General features: G+C 49.0%; 1 protein-coding gene across 2 annotated transcripts; it reads right to left on the minus strand.

The window, feature by feature from the left end:
• Positions 1 to 75: 75 nt before the first annotated feature.
• On the minus strand, positions 76 to 27735 carry COL6A2 (collagen type VI alpha 2 chain). 2 transcript variants are annotated; one of them, XM_068686075.1, is made up of 28 exons: positions 27498 to 27729; positions 22916 to 23038; positions 21413 to 22011; positions 20815 to 20835; positions 20103 to 20168; positions 19649 to 19702; positions 19494 to 19538; positions 18981 to 19007; positions 18411 to 18437; positions 18268 to 18312; positions 17209 to 17262; positions 16783 to 16845; positions 16534 to 16596; positions 16150 to 16239; positions 15285 to 15347; positions 14797 to 14859; positions 14456 to 14518; positions 14000 to 14062; positions 13522 to 13572; positions 13042 to 13077; positions 12623 to 12685; positions 12246 to 12308; positions 11946 to 11981; positions 11633 to 11678; positions 11123 to 11275; positions 10407 to 10859; positions 10091 to 10129; positions 76 to 1661 (listed from the first exon to the last, which is right to left on the minus strand). In XM_068686075.1, exons 2-28 carry the CDS (start codon positions 23007 to 23009, stop codon positions 1054 to 1056), a joined length of 3048 nt encoding a protein of 1015 aa, XP_068542176.1. In that variant the 5' UTR covers positions 23010 to 23038; positions 27498 to 27729; the 3' UTR covers positions 76 to 1053. The 2 variants fall into 2 exon arrangements, with proteins under 2 accessions (XP_068542176.1, XP_068542178.1); XM_068686077.1 differs by lacking the exon at positions 76 to 1661 and adding an exon at positions 5021 to 6591 and having other exon boundaries at positions 27498 to 27735.
• Positions 27736 to 27756: the final 21 nt, after the last annotated feature.

The following is a 27756-nucleotide window of genomic DNA, read 5'->3' on the forward strand; positions in this document are numbered from 1 at the left end:
GCTGCTCATTAGAAACAAACAATGAAAGAAAAAGAGAGATGAGATAAACTACAGGATAAAGAGGCTTTTTCAAAATAGGGTGAAAAGAGTTTATTTGTTTATTTTTGCAGACAGCACAATTCAAGTTCAAATCTGGGTATTGTTCAGGAGATACTGGTGGGAAGAAGGCACCATAGTTACTTTGAGCACTCTGGGATGACACGAAGGCAGCTCCATGTGCTGCACAGTATTCTGTGAGTTGCTGGGAGGCATGCTGCCCCTCTCAGCCAGTATTTTGGGTGCTGTAATAAATGAACAGGTTCTGGTGAAAGCTGGAATGGCTGAAAGAAGTGAAGGAGAATGAAGGTCTTTAAGCTGACCTGTGAAATTTAGGATTGATAGAGCACCGAAAGGAGCACCTGCAGACAGCTGTTGAAGGCAGCAAAACTTCTAAACATCCCATTGCTCCCAGGGAAAAAGGAGCAAACAACCAAGGGCCATGCAAAAGAAAAGCAAGTCACTGAGCGCTTCAAGCAGCACAGGATGTGTCAGAAACTTGCCCAGTCCTCTCAGGGGCAGAAATCCCAAGAGGACAAAAAGGATGATATAATTGGGAACAGGGCTTGCTAAAAAAATGGGTGATGGCACAATTATAAATCTCCTCAAAGGATGCTCAAGGAGATGGGGAGTTTTTGTACACTAGAGATGATCATTTGTCCTACTAAACTGGAAATGTTTCTCGCTTCTCTGAGAAGCCCTCCAAGGGTAACAGTTCATACACAAGGCATGGCTTGGTGTGTGTAAAGCTTTACAGACATGCTTCATATGGCTCTGTATCCTGCTTAGATCTTGGTTTTAATTAGCACCATAAATGTAAGATATGTGACTTTTCATCATGAAAATCAAAAGAGAGGTCTGAATTTTGGCCAGAAAGGAGGACCCAGAGGGCAGCTGCATACACACTGTTCTAGGCCAGCTCAGAGTTGCTAGCAACCATACAGAGAGAAGAAAATAGAACAGGTAATATCTGGGGTGTGTATACTGGTGAGAGGAGGACATGTGCACTCTATTCAATTAACATATCCACCTAATGAACCTGTCAAAGAAGCTGGGTTGGGAGAGGCTGTCATAGTCCTTCTCCCGGAAGATGGCTGCCCGGTCCCCAAGGCCAAGCTTCAGCAGGACATCCATGTCTACATCACTCCCCAGAGCCACTACCGTGGGCATGACGTCTTGCTTCTTCATGGAGTTGATGGCCTCCTCCAGGTTCTTGCTTCCCGTGATGCCATCGGTGATGAAGACAAAGGAGAGCTCAGCGTTGCGCCGGGCAACTCGCTGCCCGTTTCCTGGGCTGAGCACGATGTTGTTGATGGCGTGGATGATGGCTGACCCGATGTTGGAGGATGAGTCCAGATACTTGATCTGTGCCAGCGCATTGGAGATTTCCGTCAGGTTGTAGGTCAGTGGGAAGACCACGTCCTGCTCTCTCTCACTGCCGTACTGCAGCAGTGCGATCCGGGCGTTCATGTTGTCGTTGTTGCTCCTGGCCAGTGTGAGCTGTCGGGCAACCTCCTCCACAAAGTTGTGGGCCCTGTGGAAATTCTGCTCCCCGATTCTTTCAGAGCCATCAAGCAAGAAGACAATGTCAACGGGGCGCTGTGTACACTGGGCCACTGCAAGCTCTACAGGAGAAAGAAAAAAAAAAAAACAAAGTTGGGAGCATGAGAAAGCCTACAGAATAAGGTTGGGGCTTGCCTCACGCAGCTTGGGCTCCAGTTGCCTCTGTGTACACTTTTCCAAAGAAGGACAAGCCCCACGATGATGCCAAAGCCCGTCTTTGTGGCTGGTAATGTTGGGCTTTTGCTTCTGATTCCCTCAGTTCCTGGGCATGAGGAATGAATGTTAATTCCAAGACCTAGGATAGACCTTCAGAAGCATCCAAGCATTAGACAGGTCTGAGCATTTTGTGCATTTCAGCTCTAGAATTACAGCCACCTTCTTAGAGCAGTGCCCAGCTTTTATGTATAAGGGGGTCTATATGAAGATCAACAGCACACAGTGCTTGTCTTACATCTTGGTAATTTCTAGAAAGCGGATTATTTTCAGAGTTAGTTTTCACACAAAGATTTGTAGGGATAAAGCTGATTTCATACCTTTCGGCCAAATTAGTTTAATCTGTAATTACCGATTCCTGAAGAGTTTATATAAAGGTCGGGTCATATGGTTGGAAAACAGGGCTCTATCCCTGCTGGTGCACCTGCACATTGTAAAGCAGCTTTTGTAATAAATAACAAAGACGAACATTTAAATGAAACACAGTGGGACATTGTCCTTCAGCCACTCAGAACAGCACCTGTCCATAAAGCAAGGCATGTAGGCATATGAATATATGCAGTGAGCGAACTCAGAAAAAAAAAAAGTGGTATAAAACTACAATATTTGGAGCCAGGTGCTAGTTATGAACCATTCTTTCATCACTTTGCCGTGGTTGTGTGTAATGCATTTGACATTCATGTGCATGCACTGCTTCTTCAAGAAAGACCTCCACTTTTGCTTTGGTGGATTTTCTTCCATTCTGGTGTAATAATTCTTCTGAGTTCCTTCTCTACTGAAAACCCTAGTCAGGAATACAATTGTAACATCATTACTGGTTTGTGATGTACGTGCTGTGGCTGTCCACCTCCTGAGGTATTCCTGCATGGTGGCAGCAGGGCAAAAACCATATTGCACTGTAGAGCAATTCTGCGGCGCAGACTGAGACTGACTCTCAAAAAGGCACTGGAGCAGATCTCATCTTGTGTTGCTTGACTGGCAAGGACAGGGTGATTCTGGAGCAACTCCAGCCTGAATATCCATTTCGGGTATCGAGGGGCAACTTTCACGATAGGAACATCACATTAGGTTGAATTTCTCTACAGTGAACAAATCCAACTTGACAAAGCGCTTCCACAGTGCTGAGTGCCGTTATACCTGGGGCTGCATTCAGCACGGTGGAATGCTGAACCAAAGCGTTTTGTAACTCCTTGTATGAGGTGAACAACAAACAAATCACCATTTAGTATGAAAGTACGATGTGTGTATATACATACATGTGTAGTCAACACTTGGCAAACAGCAAAACTGTACTTGAAGCAAAATAGATACATGTGCTCTTGAGACTAGACAGTGTGCAATGAATTCAGCAACAGAGGACTCTACTCCCAGCATAGTAGACACTCTGAGTGTGCATATTGTTGAACTTGAAGACTATTTGATACCACTGCTTTCCATAATAAAACATAATAAAACACCTGATACAGGTACTTGTAGTTTAATCAAACTCTCTGGACATTGCTAAAGCCCATGGTTGCTTTTGTTTCATTTTCCCTGACCTTGCAGACTTGTATTTCTTAGCCTACACTGTAAAATATACCTATAATAATGGTGTGTCTTGAATGGTGCTTGCTATACACTGACTTACTGCAAATGACAGGCTTCTGCAATGTCGATTCTGACTGAAGGAGAAAGCAACCTCTTAGTGATTCTGTTTTTCCCCGTGAGCAATTTTAATATTTAACATTTCTAAATTCAACTGCAGTACTTCATTCCTTTAAAGCAATAAAGTTATGTACTCACCTCTGGCCAACCTTCTTTGAGAAATGTTGTCTATAGGTACATAGATGCTGCAGTTCCCAGCATGCAGGTGCTGCTGCCACAAGGAAATTTTGCTTTGGCAGCGCCTGCACCAGTGAACTCCAGGTGCTCCCCTGCTCTGTGCAGTCACAAAAGGGAAAGGTGGAAAGGCATGCCTTTCCACCTTTGTAGTCCTGTGAGATAAGCTCTTGGGAGCACCACCGCAGATTAACCCAACTAAAATCTTCGCATTGTGCTTTTAATTGGAGCACTGGTCCTTGTAATGCGTCTCACAGCATGGCACGGATGCCTGCAGCTCACCGCACTGCATACCAGGTGCAAGGAAACAGCTGAGGCTGCCTAACAGGAGTGGCACAAAAAGCAGAACTGCAGAAATTTCTCTCACCTGTCCCCTCTGCACAACAGCTTTGCCCCATCACTGAAGGAACTGCAGCTGCGATGACAACGAACTGGTTTTGTCAGAGGATTAGCCAGGATTATGTTAGCAAACCACCACTGCACCCACATGCCTTTGTCTCAAAACACTGCTGAGGCAAAGACATTCTCTCTCAGTTGTTTTTTTTTTTTTTTTTGAAGCTTGCTGCAGGTTTTTGAGAGGTAAAAAATTTGTTTCTAATACTGTCCTGCTTTGCTAGGAAATGTTTCCAAGGAAATGAAACAACCACAGTGGTGAGGTCTAAATCCGCTTTTCTGAAATCTTGCTGAATCCCAGTCTTGCTCAGCAAGATGTCCCAGCCTTGAGAAGCTTTTTTCAAATCAGTGTTTCCTTGGGGTTTTCCCTCTAGCATCATGGCTGGAGCAGTTTAATTAACCACCCTGAATTCAGTCATTCAGACCCAGCAGGCTGTCACATCCTAATTTTAGGGTAAAAATCACAACAGGGAGTGTGGCTTTGCACAGACTATCTGGAATACATGGATTACGACCACAAATTAGCATATGGACTCAAGCACAGGCGGGTCCTCAAACTTTTGCTAGACTTTCACCTAAAACTCCTAGCAAACCATGTAAAGCTCTCTGAATCCTTCTCCCTCTATTATATCCCAGAAGTGGAAAACTCCCTGGCATTGCACAGACTGGGAGCAAAAAGTGCTGAAATGCTGGAAGCTTTTTTTCCCTTTTCGGTGCAGCGTGCCAGGCTTGTTCATATGTTGAACAACACAACCATCTCTCTTGTGTGTCTGCCACTGGAAAACTTCTAACCTGCATTGGCAAGCCCCAGGTGTTGAAATGGAGCTGAAATAAAACACTGTATAATGTTCAAAGTGGGCAAGTTCCTTGTTCCGGTGCTTGTTTCTGAGCTTGGCTACAGTATGGCAACTGGTTTCCCTTTACACACCTTGCAACGGAGTTAATTATAGCCCAGCCACATTTTTGAAGACTGTACATCTCCATTCTGCCCATTAAATATGACATTTGCTCAGTATACTTTATTGCAATAATACCATGTCAGTTAGAGAGACTGCAAGATCCACTTGCTGGCAGTAAACACTTGCATGGGCATGCAAAACGCTCTGTTTTCTTCTTACAGGTTTAGAGGTCAGTAAATATTCTGGAGGCACAAATGGCAGTCATCTACCTGACTTCTGGTGAAAACCAGTGGTAGCTGAGCTCATGGAAATACCGCTCCTCATCTAAGTGAATCTATCCACAGCACTAGTGGTGGGTCTGTACTCTCTCTGAACCGAACTAGCACTGGGTATGGATTTCACGGACTATACTACATCAAGTTTAAATACTTGCTTTTGTATCACAGAGGTTTGTGCAGTCATGGATTTTTGCTTAGGACTTCTTGGTCCTATATAACCTCTGTCTCCTGGATATGAATAGGTACACATAGCTAATTAAGACACAGGAAACACGAGTGTACAAGCAGAGTAAAAGGCACACACAGCTTATACAGCTTCTGACAGAAGCACTCCTCAGGTTTTGCTGCTCTTGATGCAAAGCCAGGGGCGCTCCCCTCTTGTACTCCTTGCTCTTCCCCTTCAGTAACCCTAACTGCCTACCAAATGCTTGTACAGAAACTCTGACTGCAGCAAGAAGAGATGTGCCTTGCTTTGCCAGTCTTGCTATACAACTGGTTTGCAGGACCAGAAGGAAGCCCTCACAGTAAGCCAGCAAGAGGACACAGAAGATGCTTCAGAAGCAGTCAGCAAAGACAAACGTAGGAAAGAGCAGGAAAAGTGCATCACTGGGCTCACTGCCACCAAGGGGCTGGCTCTGGCCCGCAGCCACGTGTGCCCCAGTCTCTGCAGTGGGGCCTCCCACACACCTGCAGCTGAGGACTGGGATGCACCAGGCTGCCAGAGCACGGCAGGAGCAGGAAGATAAAGGGCAGCGGCATGGCTGGCTCAGAGACCAAGGCAGTGCTGCCATCCTGCCAGGGCCTGGCAGCTCCCCTGCAGAAAAGCAGCAGGCAAAGCAAGAGCATCTCTGGAGAAAGCTGCCATGCTCGCCACCCAGCCAAGCCGGAGAGGTCTGCCACTTTCATCACATCCCTGGCTGAGCCCAGCCAAGCTGTTTCACTGCCTGCGTTTCTCCTAAACTAAAAGCTTCTGCCAATGTACCTGCCCCCTCTGCCAAACAGGCACTCAAGGAAAGACAATTACAGCTCCAAACAATTCTCCATCCCCGCTCACTCTCTGCTTCCACCCACTTTGCATGATCTAGAACAGAGATGTCAGCAAAGCCCTAGCACGGTTTCTGGGTCCCCCACAATCTCGCTGTGCACCATTTTGAAGGTGTCAATGAACAGGTCCATCCACTCTTGCCGCTCATTTCCAGTGGCAAACTTGGCTTTTTCGGCGGTAAAGGCCAAAGTGGCCACCAGCTGGGTGTACATTCTGGGGTCCTGGGTTTCCCGCGTGGAGTTTAGGAACTGGGCGATCGAATGTATGGTGCTGGGAATATTTATGTTGACTCCCTCTTCCATGGGGCGGAAAATAAGTGGGTTTACGTTCCCCGGGTTCCTGTCATCTGCAAGTGAGCGTCAAAAGAATATTTTCAGGGCTTTCTAGTAATGGCCGTGTCTCTGAATGCTACCTGGCTTCCTATGCACACTGCACCACAAGAGAACAGAGCTCATGAGGGACAGAAGTAAAAATGAGAGCCAGATTTTAAATCTCAAGATCTAAGTGTCAACAGCGGTGCTGGAATATAGGTCCCAGAGCGGGACATGGCTCCCTCACTGAAACCGAACCCTTCCTGCAGCTCTCACAGGAAGGGCTGGAGCCAAAGATCACTGGTGAAGAAGGGAAGGCTCTCAGTGCACTGCAAAACAGCCCTTACAGGGACCTGGGATAGAGCATCGACAGGAAAGGATCTACCCCAGAGAGGCCAGACAAGGGGAGTACAGACCCTAATGCATCTGTGCTTCCACAGGCTGGGGACAAACTGGATATTTTTACAGACTATGCCTGGGGCATCTGACTTGGGGAACGAGGAATTACTAAATCCTGAAGAGCCCGGGAAGCACAGAATAAGTAAGACAACATGATCAGTTGCCTATTTCTGAGAAGTGAACTCACTATGCTTATGACCAAATGATTGTATCTTACAGGTGTGATAGAATGAACAGTATTTGACAATTTGGTGGCAGGGCAACTAACTTTCTGCCACATTTATGTCCTAGGAACCACGGGATTCATAATGACTTAAAGTGCACATCAATGAAGAGGCCTCAGAAAATGACATGAAAATTTAACCACCCAATTCCTACCGACTAGTCCAGCATATTCACAATGGACAAAACAGTAAATGCAAAGAAGGCCACGAAGTCCAACTTCTTTCTGCACGTGGGATTCATTGATACCAGCCACCATGTGGCTTTGAACTCTGTCACATGCAAATTGTATGCATGCCAGGGGGCCAGAAACACTTCCAAGAGAGAACTTGCCTGGCACTCGGCCCACCACCCTTTGGCTGGAGTTACTGTCCTGCGGTGTACAGTGCTCCTGTGTGGTTTCCAAACTCTTCAGGACCCCGAGAACCTCAGTCTCCACTTGGCTGTGCTCAACTTAAATTTGAATAAAATCCCAAAGCTCAAAGCCCTTTTGCATGGGTTAGAAAGAGCCTCACAGAGCATCATGCGGTTTCCATCAAAGCAAGTGGTCAGTTCATATTTGCTCAGCATTTAACCCTAATCGAGCCCAGATCAAGAAACACTCCAGCATCCAGTAAGCACCACAGTAGTTGATGGAAGGTTAAAAGAAGACAAGGGTCTGCCTTGAAAACAGGAAAACCTGGATTTCCTTAGTCAAAGCACTGAGAGGCAGCATGCCTTCACCTGCAGATGAGAACTCAGAGTGATGACATGCCCAGCTCTGCAAGGCAGCGGAGAGGAAGCTGGGTGCATGTAATAGCTCATCTGTGCCATATCCTGCTGACAAAACACAGGCTGGAGCTAGGGTACATGGCAGAAGCAATTGATTTGCTCTTTGAAGTGCCAGGACTGCAATTCTGACAACCTAAGGCCTAAAGCCCAAGACCAGGGTAGAGCATGGCTCCCCAGCCCCCTGCAAACCTGAACCTGTCTGATGCATGGACACATCCAACAGATATGGATGAAGATCACACACGAAGCTCACACACGTGTCCTGCAAAAGGCGCCATCTCCATTCCAAAGGTTTGCATTTAAGTTGGCACCAACTGTTGAAAATGTTCTCAGGAAACAAGAGGAAGCTGAACACCGAGCCAGAGAACCCCCAGACTCTGTTGCACTCCTTATGTCATAATTCATCCAACACCTTTCCTTACCACTATGCAAATGAGATCATTGCAAACCCTTCATCTAGAAGGGTTCATGACAACAACACATTATGGACCATCCAGTGCAGCAGCCGGATGGTGCTTTGCCCAAAGGCCCCTGAATCTCTGTGTATCACTTGGCCTACCAGGCCTAGCACGGATCCTTGCACATCAGAGTAACTTCTGCCTTCCAGAGAAGGGTGTGGTGGCACTTTCAGAGGTCCACACCTACCCAGGCATATCATTTCACCTCCCATGTCCTCTAGGGCCCAGGTGTAGTGCCTGCTCTTGTCCTGGCCTGCCTGTGGCATGGTTTGAACCATTACCCCAAGAGGGAACACCTTCAGATGCCTCCTTGAGCCCCAGCTACCATTTCTGTTCTGGTCCTCAGTGGCAGCAGGTACAGCGAAGTGTTCTCACTTTGCTTCAGAAACAGAGACACACAAGTGCACTACAAAGAAAGGACAGCCAAATTTGCTTTGCGTTGGAGGGTTTTGATGGCCAAAGCCTAGGAGAACATGAACTCAGCTGCTCAGGTCAGTCTCTCCTACAGTTTTCCTCAAATAGGCAGGCTACAAAGACCAAAACCTTCAAAGATACCTGAGCAATCACCAGTGTGGCATGGAGAAGTCACCTGCATTGCACAGATCCACAGGACAAAGCTCCTCAGAAGACACTGTAGAGGGGTGTGTGTGGATGGCTCAGCACCATGGTTTAGCACTGCTTTCTCTGCATGGCCAGGTGCAAATATTGAGAATAGCAGTCAGAGATAGAATAGAGAGGATTAGAGAGGAATAACACAGCTTTTCTGTCTTCAGACTTCTGATTGTTCTGGGACGATACTTTTTCCCTTTGCTTTGTATGGTAATGGAGGGACTTCTTTGAAAATCAAAGTTGAAATTCTGTGTAATACTGAGTTGAAGTGTGGGCTTTCAGAAAAACATGCTCACGGCAAGAGTAGAGTTTAAAAAATTGCAAGAACTGGCAAAACTTTGTCCCCTATAAGCTTTGTGTATATCTGCAAAGAGTGCATCTGTATTTAAACAGGTGTGGAGACTCAGACAGTATCTCTAGGAGTTGCAGATCTGCCCTTTAATAAGCAAAATGTGATCAAGTAAAACCACCTGCAGCAAGCAGCAGCCATCTCTTATACCAGAGGATCAATCCTTACAGCCTTTTTCCTTTGATCCAACACCCTGAGTTAATTGTTAATTAAAATACAGCCAGTGTTAGAGAAGCCAAAGCTTTCAGTCCACTATGGTGTTGTTTTCCAAACTCTCCCTACACTCTGTTCTGCCCTCATCATTCACAAGGAGCATCCTGCCCAGTGCTGCAAGTTGTACTCTGGATTTCAAAGGTTGCATGGATGGCACAGTTTAGAAAGGGGTAGTATGATAACGGAGACACAGAGCAAGTGAGAAATTCATTGGTGAGCTTGGAGGTCAAAACCTGGTGGCTCCCACGAATTTGGACACGGAGAAATATCAGAGCTGAGCAATGCTCACATACTAACACAATACACTAGTACCTACCTGTGAAGAGAACTCAGAGGGACAGGGGATGAAAACCCAGAGCCTCTCCTGATGTGAAATAATGCTATTTCCCAAACTCCCAGCTGTGCAAAGGTAATGAACAGCCTTGCACATTCCCTCCCACTCTTGAGCCTTGTTCACTCTCCCCTGGACCTACAACTATGTGTAGATGGCACAAAGCTATTTGTAATGTTTACCTGTCTGACAGGGCAGCTCAGGGCAGACGATCTGGGGATCTGGAAGGAAAAGAAACAAGGAAAACTGAATGATGTGCAACCATCCCCCTTCACTGCTTGCACAATCAGAGTGGCAGGTTTCTCATAAGAGGAAAGGACAACGGCCCAAAAGGCTGACTCTTATCTGAGGAAGGACTGTTTATTCTGGGCTGCATAAAGGTCAGTCCACCCACCATGAATGACCCAACTTGTGAGTTGGGACCTGCTGGGAAACAGTGGCTGCAAATCCCACTGCTAGAAAACTCCAGTTCCCATAAATGCTAGGACAGGTACTGACCTGGGCAAAGCATGTCCTCCATCTTGTCAATGAATTCCTCTGCCACCAGGTCTGAGAAGAGCCTCATCTTCTGGACTCGCTGGGGTTCATTGCAGGCAATGGAGACCAGGGTCTCGCTCTGTTCCGGCTGATCAAATATGTCTCCAATGCCAATGGTATTGACGAGCACATCCCTGCCACAAAGAGCTCCTAGGTTCTTGTCATCATCACGAGGGTCATAGCGCCCATCTGTGATCACCACAGCAAACACTTGGGCTTTCTCTCGACGGCTTTCTTTGATGAGCTTGTTGTAGGCAAACTGCAGGGCAGAAGGTGTCCAGGTGCCTCCAGCAATCCACTCCAGACGCTTCACTGCTTCCTTGAAGCTTGACAGTGAATTGATTCGCTCATCATCAAGCTTGATGGCTTCAAAGGTCCCCTCGTGACTGTACTGCACCACTCCAACACGGGCACCTGCCAATGAAGCGTCAACATTGCTTAGCTTTGAAATGAAAAGTGGAGAAAGTCAGCAAACTTTCATATTAGCAAATAACTACTCAATTGGCCTGCAAAGCTGGAAAGAGAAGAGCAGAAGCTGTTGTGAAAATGCTGAGCATATGGATGCAGACTAGGGCAGCTACAAATAAATATGGAAATATGGAAGCTGGAGTGATCCAAGACCCTGATCCCAGGGCCCCCTTCTGCCACTCCCCACCACACACACATGCACTCCAGACCTGTCTCCGACTTAGGATCCTTGGCAAGAGAGCCGAGCCGGCTGACCACGTTGACAACAAAATTTTTCTCCAGGGTGAAGTTGGTGTAACCAATACTCTCTGAGCTGTCTATGACGAACATGATATCCAGGGCACCACAGCGTTTCTCACAGTCTGGGGAGAGGGACAGAAGGAGGAAATCACAAAGGTCAGCAATGGTGCAAATGAGCCGCTATGGCAGAAGAGACCATCTATGAGAAGATGGAGACATTTAATGTCAAACCAGCCATCCACAGGGTCTGTGGTGCTGCCCGTAGCTGACAGCATAGGGATTTTACATGCACCTTTCTGTCAAGACATAGCAAAAGAAACCTTTTTAACCTATTTTGGGACATAAGTCCAGCTTCCCCTGCATGCCTCTAAGGGCAAAAAGGCAGTGTTTCTAGCCAGCCCCTTTCACCATCTATCGAATTTTTGTCTCCCTGCCCAACAACGGCTCTCAGCTCTGAAGAAAGGGAACAGTCCACTTACCACAGCACCCGCATGTCTCTCGCACGTAGGTCATCACGTCGCAGTCCTGCCAGCAAAGGGGTGCAGGGTGAGTGCCTCCCTCCCTCCCAAAGGCAAAGGTTCCCCATTCCCTTCCCACCTGGCCACCCTCTCCCCTCTCTCCTTGGCCCCCATGGGAAGCCACAGGCCACCCTGTCTCTGCTCGTTGCAAGGTGGCTCCCGCACCAAGCAGCAGCAGGACTTGGTGCCCTGCTTCGTTCTCAGCCTGCACGTGGCAAAACCGAGGCTGCTAAGGGTGGAAAAGCACCCGGGAGTGCAGAGATTTCCTACTTACAGTCAGGCCAGGATCTCCTGGTGGGCCGGGGGTCCCCTGTAGGAAGAGCACAAGGATTTCAGGCACAGTTTTTGGGAACTAGACATCAGCACCATCAAAAACTTGGCTTTGTGCAGAGGTCAGCCATAGGACGGGTAGGAAAGCCTCTCTTGGAGCCAGAAGACACCCCCTCCAGCAAGTCCTACTGGGGGGAGAGCTTCTGGGGCCCCCTGGGCTTTAGAGCTGCATGGGAGCGAGAGGAGAGGGGAAGGGAGGAGGGTGCTGGAGCAGATGCTCAGGCATGACGGCACTGTACTCTACCTCTGGGCCTGCTTCACCAGTTGGGCCTCGAGATCCAGGTTCACCTGCTGGGCCAGGATCACCCTGGGAGAGAAACGGAGAAGGGTTGAGTGTTTTCTTGGCAAGGCTGGTGATAGGGGCTCCTCCTGAGCCACTCGTCAGGGCACAGCCCTGCTAGCTGTGGTCACCAGCCTGCCACTGCTGAGCTTGGAGCCAGGGGAATATCTCCAGCATGTGGCTACGTTGGTCATGTAGGAGAAAGCAAAGCGTGCATGCTGGCAGCACGCAGCACTGACACAGGACGTGGCTCCTTGCCACGTGTCTCAGGCATCCATTAACCTCACACACCCAGGGCATGCACAAGCAGGTGTGCACTGGTGACACAGAGGTCCGCTTACCGGTTCCCCCTTCTCTCCTTTTGTCCCTTGAGCTCCTTTTGGTCCAAGCTCACCCCTTCCTCCCTGTTTGGAGAAGGGAAAAACAGATGCATCAGAGCACATATGGATGCACTCAGACAGCACAACTGCTGCGAACCCATCATAAACACAGGCCTGCCTGGCCCAGAGGAGAACCCTTTGAACCAGCAGCTCTGTACAGAGCAAATAAATGATGTTTACACAGGCATTAAACTAAAGAATAAGGAAGTTTTGCAAAACATATTTCACATTGTTTCCACAGGAGACAAGCTTGGACGATACACCCAGGCTCTGCAGCTGCAGGTTCTGCAGGAAGACCATCTCCTCAGCCACTCACCCCACGGGCTGGGAGGCAACTATTCAGCATTTGGGTCAGGACAAAAGAAATCAAACGCACTCACCTTGGGCCCTGGCTGACCCTTCTCACCCTTGTCACCCTGTGAGGGAAGAGGAATGGATGGGTCAGAAAGAACGGGATTCACATTTACACCTGAAGTCTGTGATGAGGGGCACAAAGCTAAACAGTAGGCATAACATAGGAGTGGTGGTTGGGGTGGTGGGCACAGCCACCTCCATGTCACTGTGGTCACCTTGGGGTCCCCAATGCCCCCGATGAGAGGCTGAGGGATCTGTGGCCAGGTTCAACCCCTGTGGAGCACAGGAAGGATCTCCCTAACACGGGGGTCAGGACTGGGGACAAGGATGGGATGCTGGAACTGGCACTGAAATGCCGCTTCCTCACCCCTCTTCACTTCACTTTCTTGTGGCCCTCAGTTTTCTTCCTCCTTCCCCCTTCACCCAGGCTGCTCAACTCTGATGTTATCCTCCACTGAAACAGGCTGCTGCAGTGTGCCTGTCTTCACTGGACGAAGCATACATACCTGTGGTCCTCTGGGTCCAGGGTAGCTAAAGCCAGGCCTGCCTCTGTCACCCTTTGGTTAAATAAAGAGAAAGATCTGTCAGAATTCAAACTTGAGTTACAAACCCTGGTGAGACCAGAGCCATTTTCATCCTCTCCCTGGGGAGAAGCACCCCCAGGAGCCATCACTTCTGTGCTTGCTCCTTAAACAATGGGAATGGCTGTCCAGAGGGCATGGGGTCCTGGGGCCATGACATGCCCTGGGGCAACCCTGAATCTGTGCAGGGTGAGGGATGCAATCAGAGCTGCTTTGGTTGGAGCAAGACCTAAGTCACTGTCCACAGGGAGGCTCACGATCAAGCCTTCCTGCTTCTGCGACACATATGTAGGTCAGCAAATTTCTGCAGCAGAAACCGTCTTAAAAAAAAAAAAAAAAAAAAAAAAAAGACCACACAAAGATACTCTCCTTCAAATACTCGAGTTGCATTCAGGGACTTTACCTTTGGTCCTGGTGGTCCAGCGTCTCCTCTTGGGCCCAAGTCTCCAGGGTCCCCACGTGATCCCTGCAGGGCAGAGTTGGGGGGAGTGGGTGAGGACATTTCCTGCAGCTCCCTGCCTGCACCAGGGACCATGCTGGGGAAATGGGCTGCTAAGGCGATGTGAGGTGACCTCCCCCCATCTTCCCCAGCTGTATGATCCTCTCCGGTGCAGTTATTATGGGGAGATCCTGAAGTGTTTCTCAGCTCAGCTCAGAAAGCAGGGGCTCCTGTGTCCTGCAATTTCTCCTTGCCCCCACTAAAGACTAGCTGGGGGCCCCGAGCCAGTTTTACAGCCTCCCCAAGGACAGGTCACGCAGGCATCCCTCAGAGGGGATAATGCAGCCAGCTTATGTTGGCAGGGCCAGCTGTCACTGCAGAGGGAGGGCACGGTCACACGGATGCCCTGGAATGACTTACCGTCTTGCCTGGCTCTCCCACAGCACCTGAAGGGCCTCGAGGTCCTGCCAGTCCTTTGTCTCCCTACAAAGCAAAGCAAGAAGCAAGGGGTGAGAATATGTAGGAGCAGGTACAGGCAGACCCCTCTGAGTGGTGCACCAGGCTTTGGCACCTCTGGAGGCAGCAGTGTCCTGGCCTCCTATCTGTAGCTCTCGCTGCACCGACAGCCCACCTTGCTCCTTTTGCCAGGGATGTGTGTGAGGAGCAAAGCCTGGCGAGCTGCCTTGGCTGGCAGCAGCACTCTCCCTCCCTCCTGGCTATCGTGAACCCTTGATCTGAGCTTACCCTTGCTCTGTGCTTACCCTTGCTCCTTTGCTTCCAACCTCACCGGGCAGGCCACGAGGACCCTCTGGACCAGGATCTCCCTGCGAGGAAGATAAAGATATTCCTTGTCAGGCATGTCTCCAGCTCTGTCTATGTGTGTGTCAGTCCTCTCTGGAGCGAGGAGGCATAACACTGTTCTCAGATCTGGTGCTTCTTGGCTCAAGAAGCAGCATCAGGGCAGCGTGTTCTCTGAACGTGACTCTCAGGCAGCTTTACTGCCCTTCATCCCCACTAATCTCTGGATCAAGTCCTGGAAGTGGAGGCCACATATGCTGGTTTTGGGGGTGATTGTCACAGCTCCTTAAAGGCAGAGCAGGCAGAAGGCACAGCAGGAGCAGAGCCCACTGGTACCTTCAATTCCCAGCTCCGGCTTTGCGCATTCATGTCTGGGCAGTAGAGCATCATGTGTGTCAGTCCTGTGCATATTGGGCTCATTTGCAATGGTCTAGGCAGTTGCTTTACTCACTCTTTCTCCCTTGGTCCCTGGACTGCCTTTGCTGCCCTTCGTCCCTGGATCTCCACGTCGACCCTTGGAAAACACAGAAAGAGGTCACATAAACAGGATGTCAACATGGATTCCAGCTGAAGTGACACTTGGCTGCCCTGCCTTCTCCCTCCTGACCCAAGAGACATCTCCCTGCCCCCTTAAACAGCCTGTACCTGGCAGCAGGGCAGCAGGGATGCCCATGATGGCACTGCTTGGGGGAGTCTTGCCTTTGGATTTTAGGAAGCCACATCCAGACTATTCTTCCAGAAGGGTGGTCACCACAGTGACCACAAATACTCATGGTTCATTCCCTCAAGATTAAATGCTCTGCTTTACTTCCAGCTCATCTGGCTGTGCTTCCCCCTCTGGATGTTGCACAAGGACTCAAGCTGATCTACACCCTCTAGGCTCTGCCATGTGGTGCTGGTGGAGCCGTGCTGTTATGCTGTTTAAGCTCCTTGCCAGATAGAGACCACATGGCACCAACTGCCAGGACAAACTCAGAGGTTATTCCCCCATGTGCAGACTGGGATGAGCTCCTCACACTGGGGTTTATCAGGAGTGGCAGACAAGGCCATCAGCATCTGCATGACTTTTGGGATGCAGAAAGCAGGGCAGGCAGGCTAAATGAGGTAGTTTTTCAGCCTCATGGCTCAGACATCATAGAAATAGGTTTCTGTTTCCTTTCCTGTGGTGGTTCCGCTCGAGTGGGCAGCTGAGCTCCACCACAATGACTCTCACTCCTGTTCCTCTTTGAGGAGGATGACCTGTCCAGCACTCATTCATGAACCTGGGTCAGGTTTCACAGCATGCCCACCTTCCAGGGAGCTATTCAGGCACTTACAGGCTCTCCTTTGGGTCCTTCAGGTCCTGGTTCACCTCTTCCTCCTCTGATTCCAGCAGGTCCTTGAGCTCCAGGGTTACCTGGAATTCCCTGGAAGAAGAGAAAGAAATAGGATTTGTCAGAAGAGAGGTCAAGGTGCACACTATAGCCTTTCTACCTGGGACAAGATGGGAAGAGGAGCACAGATGCAGAGCTAGAAAGGTAAATCCTTTTAACTCCTTGTGCTTTCCCAGTGCTGGTGGCTAGTTTGCAGAATCACCCGGGTGCACTTGTATTCGGGCCACAGATGTCCCATGACCAGCAGCTGCTGCTTCTCTTGCTCCATGCCACATGGAGCAGTCCCTAGGAGGACACAGGAGACACACGAGTGCTGTGTCAACCTACCGGGCTCCCTTTTTCTCCTGGAGGTCCCGGGGGTCCACTGCGGCCAGGCCGACCAGGATCTCCCTGAAACAAGAGAGCAATGGTCATTGGCTCCTGCATCCAGTGATGGGATCCAAAAGCCAGGCAGTCAGAACCCATCTACTCCATGAGTATTGAAGGATTTAAGAGTAAATACAGGCAGTGGTGTGTAGCTGTTGCCACTGGTGGTCTTTGTCCATACTCTCTGCTGGCCATTCAGAGTACTTGTACCTTTATGCCTTCATCTCCTCTTTCACCTTGGTCTCCTGCATCTCCTGGGTAGCCATCAGGGCCCTAGGGAGAAAAGGGACAAAGAACCATACATACAGTGGCAACAATGCACATTTTCTCTGCAGAACAAACCAACTCACTGGTAAAGTCACTCTCTAGAGACTGAAACTCAGTTTTTGCTTGCTGCTAGCACTGATGAGGGAAGCAGCTGCTCCTCTGTATATGGAGAGGAAAGATTCCAGCTTTCCTGCCCATGGAAAGGAGGCACAAAAAAGGCAGGCCTGGGGATCCCAGACCTGGGATCACATCATGCAATAGGTAGGAAAATGGGGCAGTAACCTCTTGTTAGTCATATCTTCCTGCCTGTGCAGCTAGAGCTAGGGCTGCACGCTTGATGTGCTGAACAAAAGAACAAAGCATCCCTACCTTGTCACCACGGTCTCCCTTGCAGCCTGGTGGTCCAATTCGACCCAGCTTGCCCTGGAGAAATAGCATTCAAAAGAAAAAGACAGAAAAGCTCTAAGTGTCTGCAGGGAAAACACAGCTTTTTCCTGTTAACAGTTAGTAATTTTTAACATCACTAGCTGGCCATACCTGAGATCAGTTACAGAATAAATAGTAAGAGTATTCCTTAATTCCTTAAGTAGGAGTGTTGCTGTCTGTGGTGTGCAGAAATAAGTGGGGAAGGAGAAAAGTGTGGGGGCTTTAGAAAGTCTTGAGTGTTGTCCTGGGCTCCTCCTGCAGGCGTGTTAAGCTTCTGTTTTACAGCTTCAGCAGGCGTGTTAGAAGTGGGGAGACCTGATATGATCTCACAGGTGTACTTGTTGAGGATGTAAGATAACTTACAGAGAAAGACCAATGTGCTGGCCTGTGAGCAAAGCCAGCTGAAACTGTATAAATTTAGGCTAGCCTGTTCTGGTACATTTGCATAGCATGTAAATACCGGGTAGGTCATATCCCTCTGCACTCACCTGAGAAGGGACAGAGGATTTCAGGGATTTTGCTATGAGGTACTTGAATATAGCTTTAGGGCTTTAACATTAAGAACAAACATTAGCTCAGAGAGAAAATTTCAGATTCTTTGAGGAACTGCCTTAGAAACCAAATTTCTGCAAACATTTCTGTGCAGATGTCCTGTAGGGGTCACTAACACTCAAGATGAGCTATCTACACCCAGATCATCCTGCAGCTGGAGGGCACCCTGTGTTATACATGTACGTGGATATTGAGTTCCTGCAGACAGCTTTCTGACTAAGGGATAGCACTCCTGTGACCTGAATGAATGCATCTCCAGCTAGCTCAAATATTTCTACAGGACATGCAGAATAACGTGCAAATCAGTTTTTAGAAACCTCAGTCAGACTGGTATGGAAGGAGCCAAAAACCAAGTGTGGGGGGTGAGAGGAAAGGAACAACCTGTGGGGACAAAGGGACGTAAACAAATCAAACAGCAGTGGTGTTACCGGGTGCACTCCATGCTCTTACCTTCTGTCCATCGGTGCCGTTCCTGCCTGCCAAGCCAGCTGCTCCCTAGGATCAGGGGGAGAAAAGAGGGATCAGGGATGTGTTGACACACTCAAGGGTTTGTAGATGGAACAACGTGCAAGTTAGAAAAGGTGCTCTCTTACCCTCCGTCCATCGGAGCCGATCTCACCCTAGGGACAGAAGAGGACAGGAGTCAGCCACGCTCGCTCACCACACCAGCCTGTGCTCCCACCCGCCTGCCTTCCCTCCTTCAGGTGCACAAGGATTGTGGATTCTCAGGCAGCATTTTCTGCAAATGACTCTGAAACCTCCTCGTCTCTCCCTGGCCTCCCAGAAGTGGAAGCCAGGACCCCTTTCTCCAGGGAGCTGCTCCCCTCAGCCTCCAGACCCTCTTCTTGTGCCAAGTGCCGTATTCCCCTGGCCTCACAGGGAGAAGAGAGGTCTGCACCAGCTCAGGATCAACCTGTTCCCGAGCGAGGAATCACTGGGTGCAGTTGCTCCTTCCACGCTGGAAGCAGGCTACCCCACTTCCCAAGAAGACAATTTCGCATCAGCATGTCACAGGTCTCTGAGCAGTGCCTGAAATCCCTCCCCATTTCTTCAGCTACATACAACGGAGGTGGTTGTTCCCCCCATCACAGCTAAACTCTCCCTCTTTGCAGAAAAAGGTGCCCCCCAGTGCCAGACATACCATGCAGGCTCTTCTTTCTCACCTTTTCTCCTTTCAGCCCTGGAACACCCTGGAGGAAGACAAAAAGGGAAGAGGGAAGATGCTTTGTTTAGTGCCTGTGATGAGCAGAAGCAAAGGCAGCAGGGTCGGTAGGCACGCAGGGCATCTCGGGTGGGAACGGGCAGGTGGAGGAGAGGAGCAGAGCTCTCTGCACCAACCCAGACCGATACGTGCCTACCGACAGGCAGCAGAGGGATCCCAGTGCTGTTGATATTCTCCAGGGGGAAAGTCTAGCAATAATTCCTGGAGTCACACCAAATGCCAGAAGTAAAGCAGCCAAATTTACAGAGCCCCTTAAAGGAGGCCACAGCGGCATTCAAGTGCACAGCTCGGGCTGGTTGGTGGGTGTTTTGTGCTTTCCCCAGGAGAGGGGATGTCAGGGAGTGACATAAAGGGAAGCAATGCTGAGCAGTGGGAAATTAGCCTGAGTCACCCCCTGCTTTACCAAGAATACAATGAATGCAAACCGCTCAGCTTCTGGCTATATGATTCTTACCTTGGGACCAGGGTATCCGATCGGACCTTCAATACCTGGGTCACCCTTAAGGAAAGAAAACACCAAGTGTTACCTCAAGCAAGGCACAGATGCAACCCCAGCTGTCACCAGGACTGCGCTCCTTACTGCAACGGAGGGGTAGTTTTACAACTCACCTGCTGTCCCTTCATACCAGGGGAGCCTGGTTCACCCATGCTTCCCTTTGCACCCTAAGGGAAAAACAAACCACAGGTCAGGACTTGGTGATGACTGGGAAAAAAAAGTCAACTTCTGGTAGCATCAGGTTCCTACAGAACTTGAGGTAGCTGCATGGGGGTGGGAACACACAGCCTGGCTCCACAGAGCTTGGAGCTCTGTAGGGGTGTGGGTAGCATGAGACCCTGCATACAAGAGGGCTCTGCTGTGGGCAGTGGGAGAATTGGAAACTCCTTTCAGCACGGCCCCGCAGTCTCCCAGGGCCAAGTCAGATGCTGGGCAACTATTTCGTATGTGGGAGCACTATCTGCTGCGTGAGACCTGTCTGTGCCCACGTGAGGTGAGATCTAAGGGGTTCTGCAGTGTCTGCAATGGTCACTGGTATTATTCTTCTAATGGGTTAGAGTAACCTACCTTCTGTCCTCGGAATCCCTTGAGACCTTGAGGACCTGTGATCTCCAGGCAGCTCATCTTGTAGCACTGAAATACACCAAAATAAACACAAAGTGTAGCCTTCTGCTGCACGTTCTCAGCCACCCAGAGCGTGCACTCTCCACGCCTCTCCCCCTGACTGCAGCAGTAAAAGCCACCACGGGCTCCAGCTGGGTCAGAGCTGAGGCAGCAAAAAGCACACTGAAAAATTCTGCCCGCATGTTAGAAGCTGCCACGAGCATATTCATTATGGCTTTGGCTCTGGGTCCAAGTTCAAAGAACAGGACTTGCTAAGGGTCAGCCATGGGGTTGTGGGCTTGCTCTTAGGAGCACCACTCTGCACACTCCTCTCCTGTCCACAAGGCTGGGCAGGAACTCTAGCTTGCTGAACACCTATAAAACATGCCTTCAAGTACAACATAATGAAATGAGTCTCCTCAATAGACTTGTAGTCATTGCCATGAGGGAAATCACAGGTGAGGGGAAGGTAGAAGGTGAACAGTTCAGCATGCTATTTCAACTACTGGGTAAAGGGACAGGTCCCCATGCTCCACACCAGTCCCCAAGTGGGCAGAGCCCCTCTCCATGCAGCTCAGTGCAAAACCAGGCCTGCTCCTTCGGGGTACAAGCTGGTCTTCGTTAGCAAGCAAGGCAACTAAAACTATGAAATGGAATGCAGATGCTGCTCACTTACCTCAGCATAGGCTTCATGTTTCTGCAAAGGAGAAAACAGGATAAACAGAATCAGTTAAGGCAGTCAGCTCTGAGAGAACTGCATCAAACCCCTGGCAATGCATGTGATGGTTATTGTTGGGGAAAGGTGATTACAGTCCTATAGCTTTAAACATATCCTAGGCAGAGTCCCCCACTGATAGAGCCTCACAAATGGAGCCCCAGGAACCACTCCAGCAGTGGGCAGGAGGCACAGGGAGCCTCACGGGTCCCAGTGCTGCCCCTTCCTCCATGTGCCCCCCAGTGGGGCACGGGTCTGGCTTGAACAGCAGCCAGGACTTGGATGGATCCTGCCTAGGGAAGCAGAGACACAAAACAAGGGGCCTTGGGCAGGCATCTATCCAGAGAAAACATACATGCTCAAGGCCCCATTTGACCCCTTCGTGTTGAAAGGACGTAAAAAAAGGAAGAGGAGCAAAATGATTTTCCCAGGTACGGGAGCTCTCTAGAGCCTCACCATGAGGTGACCCACCCAACCGACACCTCCACTCTTGTCACCCCTCTCTGGTGGACCCCCCATTACATTCTGTTCCTGGGGCAGCACAGTCAGTGTCCCTCACCATCGCTTTGATTATCCTCTCAATAGTGTTCTCGTCGATGGTCAGGGCGTTCTTCTGTGTGATGCTGTAGTTGCTGCGGTACAGGTCGTGCGGCGGGCTGGCAATCTCCCGAAGTCCATGCTCATAGACGTCCTCACTGGGGGCCACGACAAAGAGCTTGATCCCCATGTCTCGCGCCCTCTCAGCTTGCATCTTCATCCCCCCGCAGGGACTGCCAGTGACGTGGCCATCAGTGATGACCACCGCAAACTTCACATCACGGGCCGTCTGGCTCTGGAACTGCTGTGTCATGTTGGAGATAGCACAGTCTGTGAAGGTGCCCCGGCCAAGGTACTGAATAGCAGCCAGCTTGGTGAGGTATGTGTCTTTGCTTCTTGTTAGAGGGCTGTAAATTTCCACCACATCTGAGTAATGAAGTCCTCCAAACATCCAAGTGATGGAGACTTGGTTCTGGTAGACCTCATTCTCCAGTTTTTCAATGAACTGAGGGATGAACTGCTTTATTTGCTCCACAAGGCTCTGGATTGGCACAGTCTGCAGAGCAATACTCTCTGAGGTGTCAATGATGAAGTACACACTGATGGGGCAGTCCGTCTTTTCTGCACGGAGACAATTTTTCAGAATTTGTCACAGCAGTTTATGCAATGCGGCACCCTTTTCATTATTCCCCAGAACACTGGACCGAGGAGATCAGAGCAGATAGAGTTGTGAAGAGAGCAAACAACAGCACAAGGCATGAGGTTCAGCTTCCTCCAAGGGTGCTGCAACTCTAATCAGGAGCTATTTCTAACTAGACTGGAGGAAATGAGGACGCTGAGGACTAAATGCCAGGTTTGAACTAAGAAGAGCAGGGACATGACTTTTGCTCTCCTGGACTATAGATGAATGCCCTGCCCATTAAGTTGCTCTCTCTGGTTTAAAAACATTTTGAAAAGGATTATAGTGAGATATATAAGTGAGATACGGGAAAAAGCACAAGCCCCATCTACCGCTACCAGTATCTGTGTTCAGGTCAGAAGACTCCAATGTCAAGGACTTCAGATCTGCTCCTTACTGAATCAACCTTGAAAACATTTTTTTTTTTTTTTTTTGTAAATGTCTGTCTGGATGCCTAAATCATCTCTTCCACATTGCAGCTAGGAAGTGCTGAAATTGCAAAATTCAAAATGGGCTGTTTTCTGACATTAGAGATGTATCTGAGTTCTGAAGACTCATCGGTATTTAGCACTGCATTGGCTGGGAGCAGCCACCACTGGCAGGGCTCAGCTCTTCTACTTCTGCACTGCACTCAACATCAGAAATGGGAGTTTCAGTGCAGGACAGGGTTCCCTACAGAAAGACAGATGACTGTTCCAGGGTGCTGCCCACGTGTGCAAAAGGGGCAGGAGAAATATAATGTATCAATGTCAGTTCCTTGTGAGAAGGCTCTACAGCTGAGCATGGCTGCTGCTTTAAGATTGCTGCCTACAAAGGAGACGGACACCCAAATTATTCAGTTAATACCTGTACAGGAGGCAACAGGCTCCTCTTCCAACTGAGCATGGAGAGAAACTAGAGTCAAACAAAGAAGAGCGGAAAAAAAGGCTTGTCGGAACATCTCAGCAGTTCCTCTGGGCGTTTAGATGCCTGCAGGAAAACACAAGTTACATGTTAAAGACAACACACCAACTCCTAGCTCTGACAGGAAGACATAAAGCCAGACAATGCTTATTGTTAACTCTGTGTGAAAAATATGACCTCTCCATCACCGTAATGCATCACTGGGCCCCTTACTATAGATTTTTATACAGACTTGAAAGCTAAGCAATTCAAATATTTGATGGTGCAAACAGTGCAAATGATTTAGAAATGCTTGGCCTTCTCTGTCTAAGGGAAAAGATCAGGTGGTGGAACTGATGACATTGTGTTGGGATCTTCTGATTTCATAGCTCCTATCCTGTCACCCTGCGGGTGTAACCATCCACACTTTCTTCATCTATTCAGCCAGACCACAAGTGAAGGCACGCAGCAGGTCCTTTCCATTTCCAACTTGTCATGTGAGTGTGGTGATGCCTGAGTATACCAAAAGGGTACAAAATCCCTCTCTTTGAACCCATGGTCAAAGGAGTGAATAAACAAGCATTAGCAGGAAAACACAGCTTCAGCATTCAACACATTGCTGGGCCTCTGAAGTCCAACTGCACATGGGAATATGTTTTTTGTAGGGTTACAATAACCTAAGCAGCAGCAAAGTTGGAGATCTAGTCTGAAAAGTTCTTGGGAATGTATGTAGGTGTTCAGAGGAGCCAAGGGTTTGAAATGACATTCACAGAGAAAATACAAGTGACAGCAATCGACAGTAAGGAACACGGCGGAACAGTCAATGCTCAGTTTTATGTCTAGAGGACAACCGTACTGATTAGCATGTCAGCTTCACAGTACACAGACCAGATACCTACTTTTCTGCTTGGTGGTCAACACCAGACAAAAAGGTCTATGTGTGACCTCTGTTATGAAAAGAACGCCTCAGTCCAGTCCAGAAAGAAAGCTTATAGAATATATATATAAAGCTTATAGAATATATTTATACTGGAAAGACTAGTTACTATCAGTGCCACCACTATCCTTACAACACAGACAGCCTTCCTCCTTGCTAAGGCTTGTGCTAAGGCTTATGCTAACAAGCCTGCAAGAGCCATTGCTGAGGCTGGATTTTAGACTGGGGAAGAAGACATTTCCATGCTCTTTGGAGAGCTCCTGGAGAGGGGACAAGAAGTACAGATATAAAAGCTTCAAGGAGTACCAACTTGAGGTGCTTCACAGACATTGATAAGAAAAACCCTCTGATGGTAAGGGACCTCATGTGCCTCCAGCTTAGCACCTAAATATCTCTGTCAGTAATTTTGGCCATGTGTCCTTCTCCTTTTCCTCAAGAGAGGTTACAAAGCTGTTTCCAAAGAGACCCAGCTGTGGCCTCATAAAGTCCATTTTTAGGTCAGCATAGCTTGGTTTTCATTGTGCTGCATGGAACAGAATAGGTATTGTAAGGATAAAATACTTTAATGCTAAGGGGGTATTTTAATAAGATCAAGCTCTCTCGAAGTTTACTACAGGCCTTCCGCATCCTGTTCGTTCCCCACAAAGCAGAGCTTCAGGAGGTCCTGATCCCTTGGAAGACATGACATGGCTTCAGACTGCACCATTTTAGGGCCAGTCTTCAGTGACTGCTCAGGAAGCTGGAGACGACAGCTTTTGGAGAGGCTGGGAGTACTGGAGGCTTTGGCCAAGTGTCTGACTCACAGATCACAGCATCCCGGGTTTAACCACCTCCCTTCCTCCTGCCATGTGTGGGTGAGAAAGGCTCCGTGCAGAAGAGCTGCTCTGCAGGCAGGACCACGTAGCTGGAGGGTGCAGCTAAATTGCATGGACAACCAGGCCTAGCTCTGGCATGGGGCTGCCTGTGCCCACAGCCCTTGGGACTTTGGACTGCATCCATGAAGCACTGTAGCCTTTGCCTCTACACAGAGATGTGAGGCAGAAAAACTGTAGCTCAAAGCAGCAGGCACACTTCACTCCTTTGTCGTCCTGTAGCACACAGTCTCCTTTATTCTGCTCCATCGCGTGCAGGCTCCTTCTTAGGGATCACAGCCCTTCACCCGCGGCACGTGCTGCCCTGCCCAACATCCCAGTGCCTCCAGCTACCCCTGTGGCTCTCCTTGCCTTGCCCTTATGAGGGCCAGGCACAGCTCAGCAGTGCCAGCTGCTGTGTGTGAGCAGGGGACAGGGGCTGCAGCATGCTCTGTCCTTCCCCACCCGCTGATCCCATTAACAGTGACTGGGAGCATGGGGGCAAGGCTGCTACAGCCTCTCTCCCCATCTGAAGGGTCTCCAGAACTGGGGTAGGGAATGCTGCTTATTCTGTCCTCCTGCGTGCTATCAGGGTGGTTCTGCTGCAAATCCCGTAATATTTGACATTTTCCTCGAAGCCCCACCTCCTGTTGTGAAATGCTTGGATGGGAATCTCAGATTTCACATTTTCTGGACGTTGAAGAAAAATTTTGAACATTGAAAAAAAAAAAGATCATGCAAATTGGGAGCTCCTTATGCCTGAATACTTGGTTCTGGCCATGCTCTTCCTCCTTGACTTCCTTTCTCTCTCTGCCAGAGTAGGACCACGACATTGTAGGAGCACGTCCTTACAAGGATTTCTCTTGAAATCTTCTTCTGACAGTATTTGTATTGTTAAGTGATGCATCACTTTCCCCAGGAGAAAGAAAAACACGGGGAATCTTAAGCAATGGTTTGGGGTCATCTGAACAGATTTTGAGGGCATTAGGCTGTGCTGCACCATCCTCCCTGCATTAGGGGCTGTGCTCCTACCTGTTACCTCTGGTGCTCAGCAGAAACAAACAAGGCCTGTGCTGCTCCCACATTCACACTCCAGGAGACGTGGCTGTTACCAAGATCATTGCAAAAATATATGGAGTTATTTAGATAAAGCCCTGCAAGAATTGTGGTCTTGCATGAGGTCCCGAGTTCTCTACTCGTGGGTTCCTCTTCTGACCCTAAATAACTGAATCAAATGCAGCATTACGGCAAACAAATGACTTGCAATGACTTTTGAGTGTGCAAATTACTTTTCGCTTAGTTGCATGCCCACAGCAGATTATCAGACTGATCAGACATTAATGCTCTATAAAGGCCATCTCATGTGTCTGGCAGATCCATGGCCTGTCTTCTACACATTAAAATTTCTGAAGTTCCTCTTGGTGCATGGTGTATTTCTCCTTCAAAACCACAACACCTATTATAGCTGAGCAAATTTTCCCCATATTTACATGAATTTTGTTGCTCTACTCTAAGCTAACTGTCTGTCCACAATGAGCTGGTTTATGGACACACACAGTGTTTTTCTCTCAAGGAAGGAAGAATTGTCTTAATTATGTCATATGCAGAATTTAGTCCCAATTTCTTTCATGGCCATGATCAATGGGCAGTGCCCGTGGTGAGCCATACGTGCAATGTGCAGGCAGCATTTTGCTCCTCTCAGCTGTTCGCTAAGTAAAATAAAACCAAAAGAAATGCATCTCATTTGGAATAAACACATTTGTCACAGTGTCCACTCAAATGAGTCCCACAGTTTTAGTGTCTCCTCTGCCACCCATTAGGAAGCTTTCCCCATAGTGGAAGATAGTCTAAGCTCTTTTACAGCTCTCCTACTGCAATTACAGTGGGACATATACAAGAGAAAGCACACAGAGAGGAGGCCAGCACCATAGGAAGGCTGGGAGGAGCCACCAGGCTCCTCTGCAGGACCGTCTTGGTGATTGCAGCCGCACCCGCAGCCACGACTGAACCGCTGGAGCTCCAGCTATTGCGACCAGAACTGAGCACACTGCTCAATTTACAGTCCTTGTGCAGACCCCGGAACCACCAACAGCCCCTTAGGGAGCAGACCAACGAAGCAAGCACAACACATGCACGCTCCAACTAGCTTTGGAGTAACTAATGTTCTCCTTCGGAACAGAGAGGATCCTGTGCTGATGAAAACCACCATAACCGGGGGACACAGATCACAGGCTAGTCTAATCTGGAATCTGTATCTTTATCGCCGAATACCCAAAAATCAAGGAGGAGTAGTATCGCAGATCAGCTGCTCTGCTTCACAGCTGCTGAAAAATACCAAGCCGCTACCACTGCAGTCACTTCACTCAGCTGTAGTTGGTGATTTCAACTAAATTGTCCCAGGGAAAAAAAAAATCAGTTCTACAAGTCCCCATAGAGGGATTTTCTAGACCTCTGGCCCTGGCAGCTGGGAGTCTGTGGCTCACAAGACCTGTACCTCGAATAAACTCCTGAACTTGGAAAAGTGCCCGAGATATCCCAAAGTTGAAAGCTGCATGGAAATAAGTATTGTTTTACAGCAGGTACTGTCTAAACACAATGTGCCTGAAAAATTAGTAGCTTGTTGGAGAGTCCCTGGGCAGCAGCAATTGCAGTGCAACCCGTAAGGGCATGGGCTGGGATTTCAGAAGCTCCAGTTTGCAGCTGGAAAACCGTCAGTAGCCATGCAAACGCTATAAAAGGAGAGGAAAATCCTGCCTACCTGGAAAACGGGTTCATCAAAATTTCTCCAAAAAGCCTCAGAAGTGTCAGCAAAAAGTCTCCGCGGAACTGCTTGTATCAAGAAGGCTTCTGCATCCCTGGAGGGGAGGGGTTGCTCCCTGCTTTTGGGTGCCCGGGGTGTGTGTGGTGAGGGGAGCTGAGAGGAGCAGCTGGGAGCAGCTGAGCCTCCTCCAGCCGAGTTCCTCTATTCCCTCTCAGGCAGGAAACTACCCTCTATATTCCTCCGCCTTCTAAACCGT

This window comes from Anas acuta, chromosome 6 (assembly GCF_963932015.1).
Source record: "Anas acuta chromosome 6, bAnaAcu1.1, whole genome shotgun sequence".
NCBI classification, from domain to species: domain Eukaryota; kingdom Metazoa; phylum Chordata; class Aves; order Anseriformes; family Anatidae; genus Anas; species Anas acuta.